The sequence below is a fragment of the Odocoileus virginianus genome, chromosome 11 (genome assembly GCF_023699985.2).
Source record: "Odocoileus virginianus isolate 20LAN1187 ecotype Illinois chromosome 11, Ovbor_1.2, whole genome shotgun sequence".
Classification (NCBI taxonomy): Eukaryota; Metazoa; Chordata; class Mammalia; order Artiodactyla; family Cervidae; genus Odocoileus; species Odocoileus virginianus.
The window spans coordinates 20,132,066-20,145,662 of NC_069684.1; the positions used below are offsets into that span (position 1 = coordinate 20,132,066).

At 36.3% G+C, this 13,597-nt stretch overlaps 1 protein-coding gene across 9 annotated transcripts in view; it reads right to left on the bottom strand.

Annotated features, from left to right (window-relative positions):
• RASAL2 (RAS protein activator like 2) overlaps positions 1-13,597 on the bottom strand; it is a 389,739-nt gene that overhangs the window by 102,672 nt on the left and 273,470 nt on the right. The window contains exon 1 of one of the 9 annotated variants that reach the window (XM_070474032.1): positions 614-710. The exons of the other annotated variants lie outside the window; for them this stretch is intronic. Coding sequence (XP_070330133.1) covers positions 614-635 — 22 coding nt within the window. The 5' untranslated portion in view covers positions 636-710. Of the gene's footprint in view, positions 1-613; positions 711-13,597 lie in introns of those variants that run through there. 9 annotated transcript variants of the gene reach the window in all.

Below are 13,597 nucleotides of genomic sequence, written 5' to 3' on the forward strand. Positions count from 1 at the left end.
AGAAACTTGGTCACTGTTAAGAATCTGCTTTAGCATGATAGTTTGTATCTTTGTCTATGCACATATAAGAAGTAATTTCCTCTGAGCTATGTTTAATATCTCTGAGTTCACTTAGTATTTGCATCTTACAGTATAGGAATCTACTGCTTTATGTCAGCCATATAAGAGTTAACAGAATCCAATGAACTATTTTTTATATTCATATGAACAAATTTAGCCTAGTGTTGAACATGATTTGATGGTGTCTGCACAAAGGTCAAAGTTCAGTTCTGTGCAGATAAGATGATTCACCAGCCTGCAACCAAAAGTCCATGAGAAGATGAAAAGCTGCTGCTAGGATAAAATAACATATATGCTTATGCAGATACAAAAATAGCTCAGCTTCTCCTTGTTCTGGCAGTATGACCTCACTAAGATCTTACTCTGGGATCCTAAATCTGTGCAAACTGACCTAATGCATTTCAGATTTTGCAGATGATCTGGTATTCTCCAATTTAATTACTATACGCTATATTAAGGTTACATTAAAATTTTTTTAGAGCGATACATATATATGCATATATATATGCACATACACACGCACACACAGATGATAGATATATACATATTATACCTTTATCACAACTGCTTCCCATCTCCACTTCAACTGACAGACATATAGGAATCCAGCTTCTCAGACAACATTAGATAATCTCAACATGGACAAGAGAAAAAAAAACAAAAAACACATCCTAAAAAAAGTATTCTGTGTTATCTTCCAGATCTTAAAAAATAAGGAGTAAATCGTGACTCCGGAGACTGACATTTTGATTCCTGCTGTTCTCCCTTTAAAAGACAGATGCAGTTTAAACTTCCATTTCTGGCCTCCTGGCCCCTGGGATCCGTGCTACTTCCACTTAAGAGAAAGCGTTTTTTCTCTCGCTCCCTCCCTGTGTCTTGCTCTTCCCCCTCCCTCTCTACAGCTTGCAGAAAGAGCAAGCGAGAAAGCAACACACAGGACTGCAGCTATTCAATCAATCGTTCCGGACTGCACATCCTCATTAGTTCCTTTCAGGCTATTAGCGGACGCCCAACCACTGCCTCCCCTCAGTTACAGCAAATTTCACTGTATTACACTGATCTACAGAAGAGAAAACATTTCCTGAAATTTATATTCAGCTAGTGCCAAAAGGACACCATTTTACACAGACCCAGTAATGCACACAAATCAATCCTGCCTATGAAAATCCAATTGGGAGTGCTTACTCTATTACTATCTTTGATGCTGGACACTGATTTTCTTTCCATGACTAAACGTTTCTTCACAGTGACATCCTGACCAGTAAGATATAAGCCAAATCACAACAAGCCTAATGACCGAGAGGCTGACAACATAGTGTCTTCTTATGTGCCTGCAGTACAAGAAAGTTCCATGCTATTACTATGTTTTAAAATAACTTTAAGTCTCTCAACTTCCCCCTAACCATCAGTTAAATGAACCTTAATGTACAAAGCCATTTTTAGAATTAGGCACACATGAATCCTAGCACATTTCTAAAAAATGGTAGTACAATTAATGGGAATGGAACAAAGTGCTGAATTTAAACAAATTGGTCTGTCAAAGCACACTGAACAAGACCTTCAGACTTCAGGAACATGACTTTAAAGGATGACTATCTAAGTCAGGCAATTCAATCTGAAGCGCAGGCAGGTGGAGACAGGGGCTGGTGAAGGTAGAAGAAAATCTCATCTTCCCTCTGCCCATTACTGATCATTAGAAAGATACATGAGATTGACTATTACAATATAATATATTTCGGTCTCGGAATAACTGATGGAGAAACCAAATTGGGAGGAAAAAAGTCCCATTAGCAAAGATAAAATGATCTAGTGAACAGTTTTCCTTGACTTGCAATGTTCTGGCTAAGGAAAAAAAAGAATTTCCTTACTGTCTTCCAAACATCTAATTTTAGTTTTCAGGCATATGAACTCATTACGTAAATATATTTCAATGCTTTTATCTATCTGGAATTATTTTGGTTAAAATGAACAACCACATTTCAAACCCTAACAATATGTTCTTTGTTGTACTTTTCTTTACGTTCTCTTTCTGTATTACAAACAAAAAAAACCCCAACTCTAATGTAGATTAAAGAATGTCACCGGGTTCAAAAAGAAGAAATTAAATTACTTTTGACGTTTGAACAATTGCCTTTAAAGAGGGAAAAGTAAGGAAACAAAATAAGCTAAATCAACTGGTGATAAGAGGAGGAAGTTTACACTTCTTGACTTTCCCAGCCCCCACAGCAACACAACTTATCTGCTGATGCAGAAAAGGCCTTTGAGTGTTAAGGTTGTTTAGTGCCCAGAAGATTCATAACTGTTTCAAAGCTGAGAAAAGAATGTATACCCCAAAAACCAAAGTCCACTTCGGAACAGGGGAGTAGCCTTGGGAAAAGCAGAATTAATAACTTGCTGGATTAGTCACAGGCTGGCCAGCATGCTAAACTGATCTAGCTACCTTCGACTTTAAAGCTCCAAGCAGAAAGGAGAGCTGCTACTATGCTCTTAGTGCTACATTTCTGCTGATTTGGATGGAAAATCTATATCAGTTCCAGTAGGTCCAAATTAGACAGCTCTCTACCCTACCTGCCTCATGCTACATACGACTGCATTATTTTTCACCTGCTGTAAAAAATGAATATTCACTTCATAGTCACAATATTTAATTACAGTCAGGTTTAAATTACACCCACTCTCTTAAGACAAGAGGCATATGATATTGTTTCAGTGGATAAAGGACTAAAACTAATTTGTTCATGTTCTCACCCTCTAAAAACAATATTTTTCATCTTTAAAAGGTAAAAAAAAGTTATAAAAAGCCATTTAAGTTTTAAATATATCTCTTCATTTCTTTTGCCATGGGTATGAACTGAGATGAGGTGACAACTTATAATAACAAGAGGTGGCCTCCACTACAGCTCCACGAAGGATGATGTATTGAACAAAGAGAATACTTGGGTGCTCTTCTTACCAGCTTTACTATCTGTGTGATTATGTGTAAAGCCATTTCAACCTTTCCTGCTCTGTCTGCATTAATAAGCTGGGTTATTCAGACCAACCAGAGATGAAGACAAGATGAACAAGTTTATCTGCTTTGGCACAAAATTAGCTTTTTGAAAGAATGGGGCTCTCTAAATCCAAAATATATAATTACAATGTCATTTCCTCAAAATACACATTTTCTTCTATGTCAATGTGCTTTCTTTTGAAAAGCGTGGTAAAATAATTGACAACTGGATAATTATAAGGACAAAGGCACTTTTTGTGGAAGATGTGCCTATTCAACAAACAAAACTCAACCCGGTCTTTCAGACCTAAGAGTGGGTTCATGGCCTTCAGTTTACTTATGATGAAGCCAATGTAGCATTTGGTGTTTCAGGGAGGGAAAAAGGAGGACACAGAAAGGGAAATGAAGAAGTACAGTAATTTCACTACAGTAACTATAGTGAATAGGGAGAGGCACTGAGAATTGATGCTTTTGAACCGTGGTGTTGCAGAAGACTCTTAAAAATTCCCTGGACTGCAAGGAGATCAAACCAGTCAACCTAAAGGCAATGAGTCCTGAATACTCATTGGAAGGACTGATCCTGAAGCTGAAGCTCCATTACTTTGGCCACCTGATGCAGATAATCAACTCCTTAGAAAAGACCCTAATGCTGGGAAAGATTGAAGGCAGGAGGAGAAGGGATGACAGAGGATGAGATGGTTGGATGGTATCATGGACTCGATCGGCATGAGTTTGAGTAAGCTCCGGGAGTTGTTGATGGACAGGGAAGCCTGGTGTGCTTCAGTCGATGAGGTCGCAAAGAGTCGGACACAACTGAGCAACTGAACTGAGCTAAGAAGCACTGAGAAGGTGAAGGAAAGCCAATACTTAAGGAATTGGGGAGGTCAGCCTTGTAGATTTATCAGGGAGGGCCACTGAAGACAGGGAGGCCAATACAAAGCTTCTAGAGTAAAGTGCAGCTGGGAGGCCAGTGCGGCTGCAGTCAGGAAGTGGGGATAAATAATAGCAGAAAGACTAAGAGGAATTAGGGCAGGCATGCTCAGATCATGTGGGCTTTGTAGGCCTACACATAAGGACTTAGCTTTTTCCTCTGAAAGAAAAACCACCTGGTGAAGTGCACCTCATCCAGAGGTACAAGTCACACAAAAATACTACGGACACACTGAACCAGATAGTTAAATACGGTTAAAATAGCATGCTTTATGTTATGTGACTTTTACCACAGTAAAGAAAATCTTTAAATAAAGAAACACTATGGAGATACACACTTCCTGGCACTTTCTTAGTTTTTAAAAAGGACTTTGAATAGTGAATGTGTTTGAAATCATCCTACAATATTATTACGTTCAGAAAGAGAATAAGGGCAATGCTTGTATGACCTGAGAGTTAGGTTCCAAAGGTCTGTGCAAATAACTTAAATGAGAAAAGCATCTGCTATATAATGTCACTGTGATCAAATGTAAGCATCAACTATATTTACTTTTTGTTCCATCACATTTAACAAAATTTCATACACCATCATGTCATATATACATATACTTAACATAAATCACCCAGGAAAAATGTCACAAATTCTGATAATGTCTAACACTTAGAATGAGCTACCTTTTTTTTTTAAAGTGGAGGAGATGATTCAAAAATACTTTTTTAGGAGGAAAAGATGTACTTCAAAATTATTTAAGCATCTCTTTTGCTAATAACTTGTCTAAGGCAGAAAAATTTTTATGATAATTTGAGCTAATATTAAATGTCTATAATGTGCTAACCACTGGGCTTAGTGTCTCTCTTAGTTCTTGGGGCAGTAGTAGCCAATTTATTACTATGGTAGTAGCCAATTCATTATTCTCTTAGATGAAGGTGGAGGCAAAATTTAAAAAAAGATAATAACCTTACCAATGTGAAAGTAATTTCAGAAAATTCAAAACAAATGATAAACAGAATGAATAAAGATATTTATAAAGTTTTAATTTGGTGGATAATGATGTAAGGAACCAAAATATCCTTCTCACAGCAAAATTCTCTAGTTATGACAGACCAGAAAAAATTACATATTCACAGATGCAGTCAGCTGGCATATATAAATACTTTACTAAATACTTCACATTAACAGCAACCCAAGCCAATTTCTAGTAATTTTGTGTACAGAATTATAAAACATGAATGAATGTGAATGCTCTGTCAATACGTCCCATTAATTTTTTTGACATTATATTTAGGAAGCAAGTGTACTAACATCATTGTCAAAAGGGAATTCTTTAATTCACCTCAAAAACTTTTAAAAAAATCAACCTCTCAACAAATCATGATAGAAAATTAAATACACACCAAAATGTGTTTGTTCACCCATTTAAGTCACTGGAATTTCAATGTATATAATGTTACTGTGAATGAATCCACTTCACTATCGTCATAAATGATGACAACAATAAATAGGATGTGATAAGTCCATGGCTCAAATTATTAATAATGAGTTATGCAAACTACTCATTTCTCCATGCTGTGAAATCTAAATTAGGAGGATTCTTCTTCCACAGTAGGCACAGAAGACACCTAAGGAACAGAAAAGGAAGGAAGGAACAGTATTGGGAAATGGGCTTGTACCTCTTTAGTAAGAGGGTATTCAATAACAAATGGCAAATGTGAAAGAAAAAAAGCCTTCATGACATTTCATACTTTTTGCTGGAGGATTCCTTAAAGGTAATGGGAGCTTAAAGATGCAGGTAGAGAACAATTTTATAAAGGAAAGTGACAAGAGCACAGAGGAGAAAATTACACTCTGCATTTATACAGCTGCTAACACCATCGCACCTGGGTGTTTTATAGACTTCACCACTTGATTTTCAGTAGGACACTTCCTGCCCTATCCCATTTCTACTGCTGTAAAGCCAAAGCACTGACAGTCACTACCATCCAGCTGCTCTGAAATACAAATCCCCAGAGCCACTTTAATTCATCCAATTTGTATCACTTAGACTGCAGTACTTCACTCAAACAAGCAGTCCTTTCAAGTTTGCATGCCCTAGACACATTTCAATATGTACGAATTGGTGCTAAGTACAGAAATGTAGTGAATTCTCAGAAAGTAAAGCCATCCAGCCTCTCCCACCTTTTCTTCACCTCAACAAATTTATCCTTTATTACTATTACTTCTAAAAATTCTTTTTGTTAATAAAGTAGGAGAACAGACATCCCTCTGGTCCAGCAATCTGAACACCCACAAGTGTATTGTTTCTTTAACTTAGGGTTTCACATGATGATACTGAATGAGATGATAGAGAACAATTTTTACTGTCAACCAAAAAGACTAAGAAAACAGTTTAGGGATATTTATATGGTTATCTTGGGCTTCCCTGGTGGCTCAGATGGTGGAGAAACCGCCGGCAGCGAAGGAGACCTGGGTTCGATCCCCAGATTGGGAAGAGCCACTGGAGAAGGGCATGGCAACCCACTCCAGTATTCTTGCCTGGAGAATCCCCATGGACAGAGGAGCCTGGCAGGCTGCCGTCCATGGGGCTGCAAGGAGTCGGACATGACTGAGCGACTAAGCACAGCACATGTGGTTATCTTAGGTTTCAAATACAAAGCATATCTCCGGCTCTCAGTGATAACAACTAAGGATCTTAGTAGTAGTAACAAAAGTATCACAAGGACAACTGCAACACCAAACTCTCATTTTTATTCCTTATTACATGCTAAGCATTTTATAGTAATTTTCTCTTTAATCCTCACAAATCTCTGGAATTGGAATTATGCCCCCATTTCACAGATGGGAAAGGAGGGAGATGATCTATTTACTCCACCCAGTTTGCAGGGCTGGTAAAGGCAGAACCAGGATTAGAACCCATGCAGTCTGGATCCAGAGGCTATACTTTTAATTACCATACACACTATCCGTCCCCCTTGTGTTTTGTATAGTGGACTGTAATGAATGAAAAATAAGATAAACAATCATGGAAACTCCAGTTTTTCTCACTTCCTCTTAAAAATAACTTAAAGAACTCTAACAAGTGCACATAGTTCTTCATATTTTAAAGAGAATTAAATCATACTCTTTGGTGGATAATTTACTGCAAATGAAACCCCATCAAAGGAAACTCTCAATCCTGGAATGCTGATGCTAATAAGAACATTCTAATCAAGAAACAAAGAGGGGTGAGGCAATGGGGTAAAGACGGAGAGGTTAACTTGCTTAATGAAATGGTAAAAAAAACTTGAACAAAATAGGAATTAAGCTATAAAGAATTTCTAGTACTGATTCTTTGAATTAAAAAGTAGCAAAAAGCCCTCCAAAAAATAATCTGCCCTTAAGGGATGGATGAATAAGCAGAGCATAGAGTTTTAATGGTAGTGAAAATACTATGTATGGTACTGTAAGGGAGGGTACATGTCATTATCTGTCCAAACCCATAAAATATACAACATTAAGAAAGAATCCTAATGTAAACCATGTACTTTGGGTGATTATGATATTAGCATAGGTTCAGCAGCTGTAAAAATGTACCACTCTGGTGGGGGATATTGATAAGGGGGAGATTATGCATTTGTGCGGACAAGGGGACACAGGAAAAAAATCTGTAACTTTCTCTTAATTTTGCTGTGAACCTAAAACTGCTCTAAAAGAACAGTCTTCAAAAAAAGAAAAGAAAATCCATCCATTTGTCCACTTAAAGTAATTTTCAGTACACTTAAGTGGAAAGGGAACTATTTAGGTGAATTCTATAGACAAATATTGCTAAAAAGCATAAGACTTTAGGTTTAGAGAGAACAGTCTCCAAGTAACTAGAAAGCATTGTTCAGCATAAAACAACGGTTTTGAACATTTCAATCTAATTATTTATAAGATTTCCTTAATTTCATAGCTTTGCTTTGGTGAATAATATTTTGTCTTCCATTCTGGAAGACAATATGCCTTCTAATTTATGGAGATATTCTCAGACTTTACCTAAACTTTTCCTATATCTGACTTAATAATGTGTTCTCTTTATTAGTATGTTTCAAATATAATTCTGGGTAAATCTGATTTATTCACACCATGATTTAGTGTTCATCTCTAAAAATCTTTTGTAAAAAGATCTGATACTTGATTATGTCAGGGTCCTTTCAGACTAATTTGGGTTTTATTCCCCAACAGACATTAACAGAAAGCACTGAAAGTATTGAAAACATAAAAATATATCAGCTTCTAACAGAAAGATGAGAAATTAATCATTTACTAGAACCAAATATGCATGAGGTGCTATACAAAAAAACAAAAATCTCTACAGTGAAAGTAACAGGAAAGGGAGAAACCTATTATCTATAATGTTGAATGATATCCCTCGGCCACCAAACACTGCCAAGTGTCTCCTCAAATGTTGGCGTCATTTTGTTCTCTGTATTTCTACTACCATATATCACTCTAGTGCAGGACTTTTTATTTTCTCTTGTAGATAATGGCCAGACCCTCCTAATTAATCTCACTGACTCCTGTCTCTCTGCTTAAAGCTATACTGATCACCACTACCAGATTACATTTTCTAAAACATTACTTTCTTGATATAATTACCTTCCCAGAAATCTTACAGGTAGACAACCACACGTTGAAAAAAAATATCACCTAGCTCGTACCTTACACAGTCACTCTTTCCTGCCAACACTTTGCAACAAATTGCCTTGGTCAGATGATCTCTGATCTTAAACCGGCCATATTAATTCCTCTGTGTCTGTCTGTGTTAATGGGGTTCTCTTATCTGCCAAATCTAAGGTAATCTTCAATACCAATTTCAATTCATCTGCTTCCATAAAGCCAGGCCTAATTATTCACATTTCTTTGATTTCCAAGTAATATATTTGTGTAAGCTCCCATTACTTGATTATATGTTCTCTAGTTTTGGGTATCAAATTACCTAAATTTAGGTATTTGAACAATGGCAATCCTGTCTAAATTTTCAAAGGAAATAAATTTTAATAAATAGAACTCTCTCAATTTCAAGTATTTCTCCCACAATGTTTCCATAAACTGTTTGCATCCATTCTTGTCTTGCATGGAACACTGAAATAGAGGATATATAGTAACAAATAAATTTTAACTAAACAACTAAAAAATAGCTCAGCATAGTCTGGTTGCCTTTTTTCTCCTTTAACAAACACATGTGATCTCACAGAATTGCCATTTTTTTTGTATGTTAAAATGATAAAATAGCCTTTCATATGGTTCAACTTAATTCATAATAAAGATATTAATAAATTCTCCAGTTATGTCCAATTCACATATGGCATTAAAGCATATCACTAGTCAAGTTTAAGAATTACTCTCATTTTATGTCTATTAGCTTGAGTCTTACACTATAATTGAGATTTTGGTAAAGAAACTTCATGGGAGATTAAGTTTTTCCTTCTATGCATCATTCTATTTAAAAATTCACAAATTTTCAGGTTGTAGAAGCACACTTAAACATAAATTAATCAGTTTAAGTCTTGATACTTTCTTATTAATTTTCACTTCTTGGGATATCTGCTCAGCTTGATTTCCTCTAGTTTTTTTATTTACATATCCGTAAAAGAAAAATTTTAAAAGAACTTCTCCCCCACCGCCCCTTTTCTAAGGATACCCTGTCAACAAAGGATGTAATACTTAAAAACTCTAAGGTAATCATGACCACCTATGAATGAATTCAATTTCCATGCTTAGGTTTTAGCATGGTTCTTAGCATTTTTTTTTTAATTTAGATACTAGAATGTCTATTTATTCATTTGCAGTAAAAAACTGAACTATCACTGATTGTAAATACTAATACAAGTGTGATCCAGCATTTATTCTTTTTTAGAAGTCAAGCCATATGAGAAATCAAACCACAATCAGTGGTACATTTTAAACTACTGATTCAATTTCTTTAATGATTGTAAGTAGCAGAACTACTTACATTTTTTTATTCCTACTGTAGTCAATTTTAATAAATTATATCTTTCTTAAAAATGTCCATTTTATCTCAATTTTTTCAAGTATATTAGCATAAAGTTGTTCATATAGTCTATTTGTTAGGTCTCTGATTTTTGTAATTATGTTCTTTTCCCCATTTTTAAGATTGTTTACTTGTGCTTTCTCTTTCACCTTAACCAAATCTTGACAGTTTTATTTTCATTGGACTTCTTTAAGAAACAACTTTTAGTTTTATTGATTCTATTTCTGCCTTCTGTTCTATCATCATCTGCTGTCATCTTCATTATTTCTTTCCCTTAACTTCCTTTGGGTCTAATTTTTTCTTTCTCTACCTTGTTGAATTTATTGAATGCTCAGTTGGCCCACTTAATTTTATTCTTTTCAATATAAAAGATTAGGGCTATAAGTTTCACTTACTATTTTAGCAATATTTTATGAGTTTTGATATGTACTATTTTTAGGATGTTCAGTTCTATTTCCATTGTTTTGTTTTTTTAAATTTTTAACTTTAAAACTTTCAACCTTAAAAGTTTTCAAAAAGAAAAGTTTTAAGAGTACATTTTTTTGGTACTAATTTTTGACTTAGTTCATCTATGATCAAGAGAAAATGCTTATATGATAAAAAGAATTTGATTTGTTGAGATTTATGTCTCAATCTATTGTTGGTTTTCATAAAGATTCCACACGTACTTCAGAAGACTACATAATTGTTGGACTTCAGAATTCTATTGTGTCCATTAACTGAAGCTTACTGTGTTGTTTTATATCTTCTGAACCCTTAACACTCTGTCCATGGGAAAGACTGAAGGCAGGAGGAGAAAAGGACGACTAAGGATGAGATGGTTGGATGGCACCACCAACTTGATGGACATGAATGAGTTTGAGCAAGCTCCAGGAGTTGGTGATGGACAGGGAAGCCTGGCATGCAGCAGTACATGGGGTGGCAAAGAGTTGCAAACAACTGAGAGACTGAACTGAACACCCCTAATAAGTTTTGTAGATAGGGTCACAGATTTATCAGTTTCTCTGTATACTTATGCCAATTTTTGCCTTATAAATTTTAAGGTTTTGTTTTTAAGTGCATATAAAACTGTTATAACTTTCTAGTGATTTTTATATTTTATCACTACTATAGGGACCTCCTTTATTTCTAGCAACATTTTTTGACATAAAGATCCATTTGACTTCATTTTCACGGCTATGCTGGCTCTCTTTTAACCAGTATTTGCCTGGTATATCTCCTCCCAAAACTTTTACTTTTATGGAGGTTTTTTTGTGAAAATAATTTTTTTTAATTTATTTTTTTTGAAGTATAGTTGATTTATGTGTGTGTGCGCGTGCTTAGTCACTCAGTTATGTCCGACTCTGCGACCTCATGGACTGAAGCCTGCCAGCCAGGTACCTCCTATCCATGGGGATTCTCCAGGTAAGCATACTGGACTGGTTGCCTTGCCCTCCTCCAGGTGATCTTCCCAACCCAGGGATCAAACTCAGGTCTCCCACATTACAGGCATATTCTTTACTGTTTCAGCCACCAGGGAAGCCCAAGAATACTGGAATGGGTAACCTATCCTTTACCAGGGTACCTTCCTGACCCAGAAATCAAACCAGGGTCTCCTGCATTGCAGGCATATTCTTTACCAGCTGACCAGGAAAGCCCACAGTTGATTCATAACTGAAAGTGAAAGTGAAGTCGCTCAGTCATGTCCAACTCTTTGCAACCCCATGGACTGTAGCCTACCAGGCTCCTCCATTCACGGGATTCTCCAGGCAAGAATACTGGAGTGGGTTGCCATTTCCTTCTCCAGGGGATCTTCCTGACCCAGGGATCGAACCCAGGTCTCCCGCATTTGCAGGCAGACGCTTTAACCTCTGAGCCAGTATCATGTAAATTTAGGGTATACAGCACAGTGATTCGGTTATATATATACATATATATCCTCTTTTTTTAGATTACTTACCCTTAAAAGTTATTGTATGGGTCCTTGTTGGTTATGTATTTCATACATAGTAATGTGTATATGTTAATCCTAACCTATTTTATACCTTTCACCACCACCACCAAAACTTTTGCTTTAACCTTCCTAGGTTCTTAGGTCTCTGTTTTGTTTTGGTTTTTTTTTTTTTTTGGCTGCACCATGCAGCCTGTGTCATCCAACTGGTGCTCCTTGTATCAGGAGCTGAGTCTTAACTACTGGACCACCAGGGAAGTGCCACTAATGTCTCTCTTATTCACAGCATTAAAAACAAAAACTGAATCTAACATATCTTACTCTTAACATTTTCATATATTGTGTTTTCTGATATAGCTGGATTTCATTTTTACCACCTTATTTTTTTAGTTACTGTATTTCTGTTTTTTTTTTTTATTTCTATGTTTTTTGCTTGATTTTCTATTTCTCAGAATGACCAAGTTTTTAAAGTTCATTTCCCCCTCTACAGCTTTTGAAGCTATACACTATTTTTATTCTTTTAATAGTTGTCATTAACATTTTAACATGTGTACCTAAACCTAGAGCTAGTCCTGATTTCTCACCTTCTCTTGAATAATTCAAAGATCTTAAAATACTTTAATTTCAATCACCCCTTCCTATCTCTGACAAAACTACTACTGTCCACTATTTTAGTTTTACCTTATCACAACAGTGGTTATGAATTCCCAGGGGATTTTTGTCCTCCTCCCTCAACAGTCCAGACTAAGATAAATAAGATCTGTCAAATTTTTGTCTGTGAGCAGATTTTTAAATTTCCATGTTCACTCTTCAAGGAACTCCTATGAGGGACAATGGGGTGGGGCTTTCAGTTCTAATTCCTCACTTCAGTCCCTAAACCTATATCCTATCTTGTGACCATTAAAACTTAACTTTCAGGAATTCTGAGTCAGGCAAATACCCCCAGGGCAATTCACTACCTGGATTTTAGTTGTTATCTTTTGTTCTCTTCCTGGGAATTTCCTTTCCCTCCAGAGAGAGAATTCAGCTGTTTAGTTTAAAATGTTTGTTTCAACAGATACTTCTAAGTTCAGTATCTTGCTCTCTCCTCTATCTAAGAAGATGCAAAAGTCTCCCTAATTTTAAAAGACAGGCACCTTTTTCTTTGTGTCAGTCACAGGTTTCTCCAGACAACAGACTTAACCTGTGGCTCTCACTGTCGAGTCTTCCGGACTGCAAGAAGATCCAACCAGTCAACCCTAAAGGAAATCAGTCCTGAATATTCATTGGAAGGACTGATGTTAGCTGAAACTCCAATACTTAGGCCACCTGATGCGAAGAACTGACTCACTGGAAAGATTGAAGGCAGGAGGAGAAGGGAACAACAGAGGATGAGATAGTTGGATGGCAACACCAACTCAATGAACATGCTTTTGAGCAAGCTCTAGGAGTTGGTGATGGACAGGGAAGCCTGGTGTACTGCAGTCCATGGGGTTGCAAAGAGTCGGACACAACTGAGCGACTGAATTGAACTCACTGTCTAACCATCTTCTGTCTTTCTCAATATTATAAAATCTGACTTCTTCTCCCTCAGTTCTAATGAATGAAAAAGCACTGATACCTTCACAGGTTATTAAAAGTCTCCTAATAGTCCAATCCAGTGTATTTTCTGACTTTTCTTGGGTTTTATAACCAATG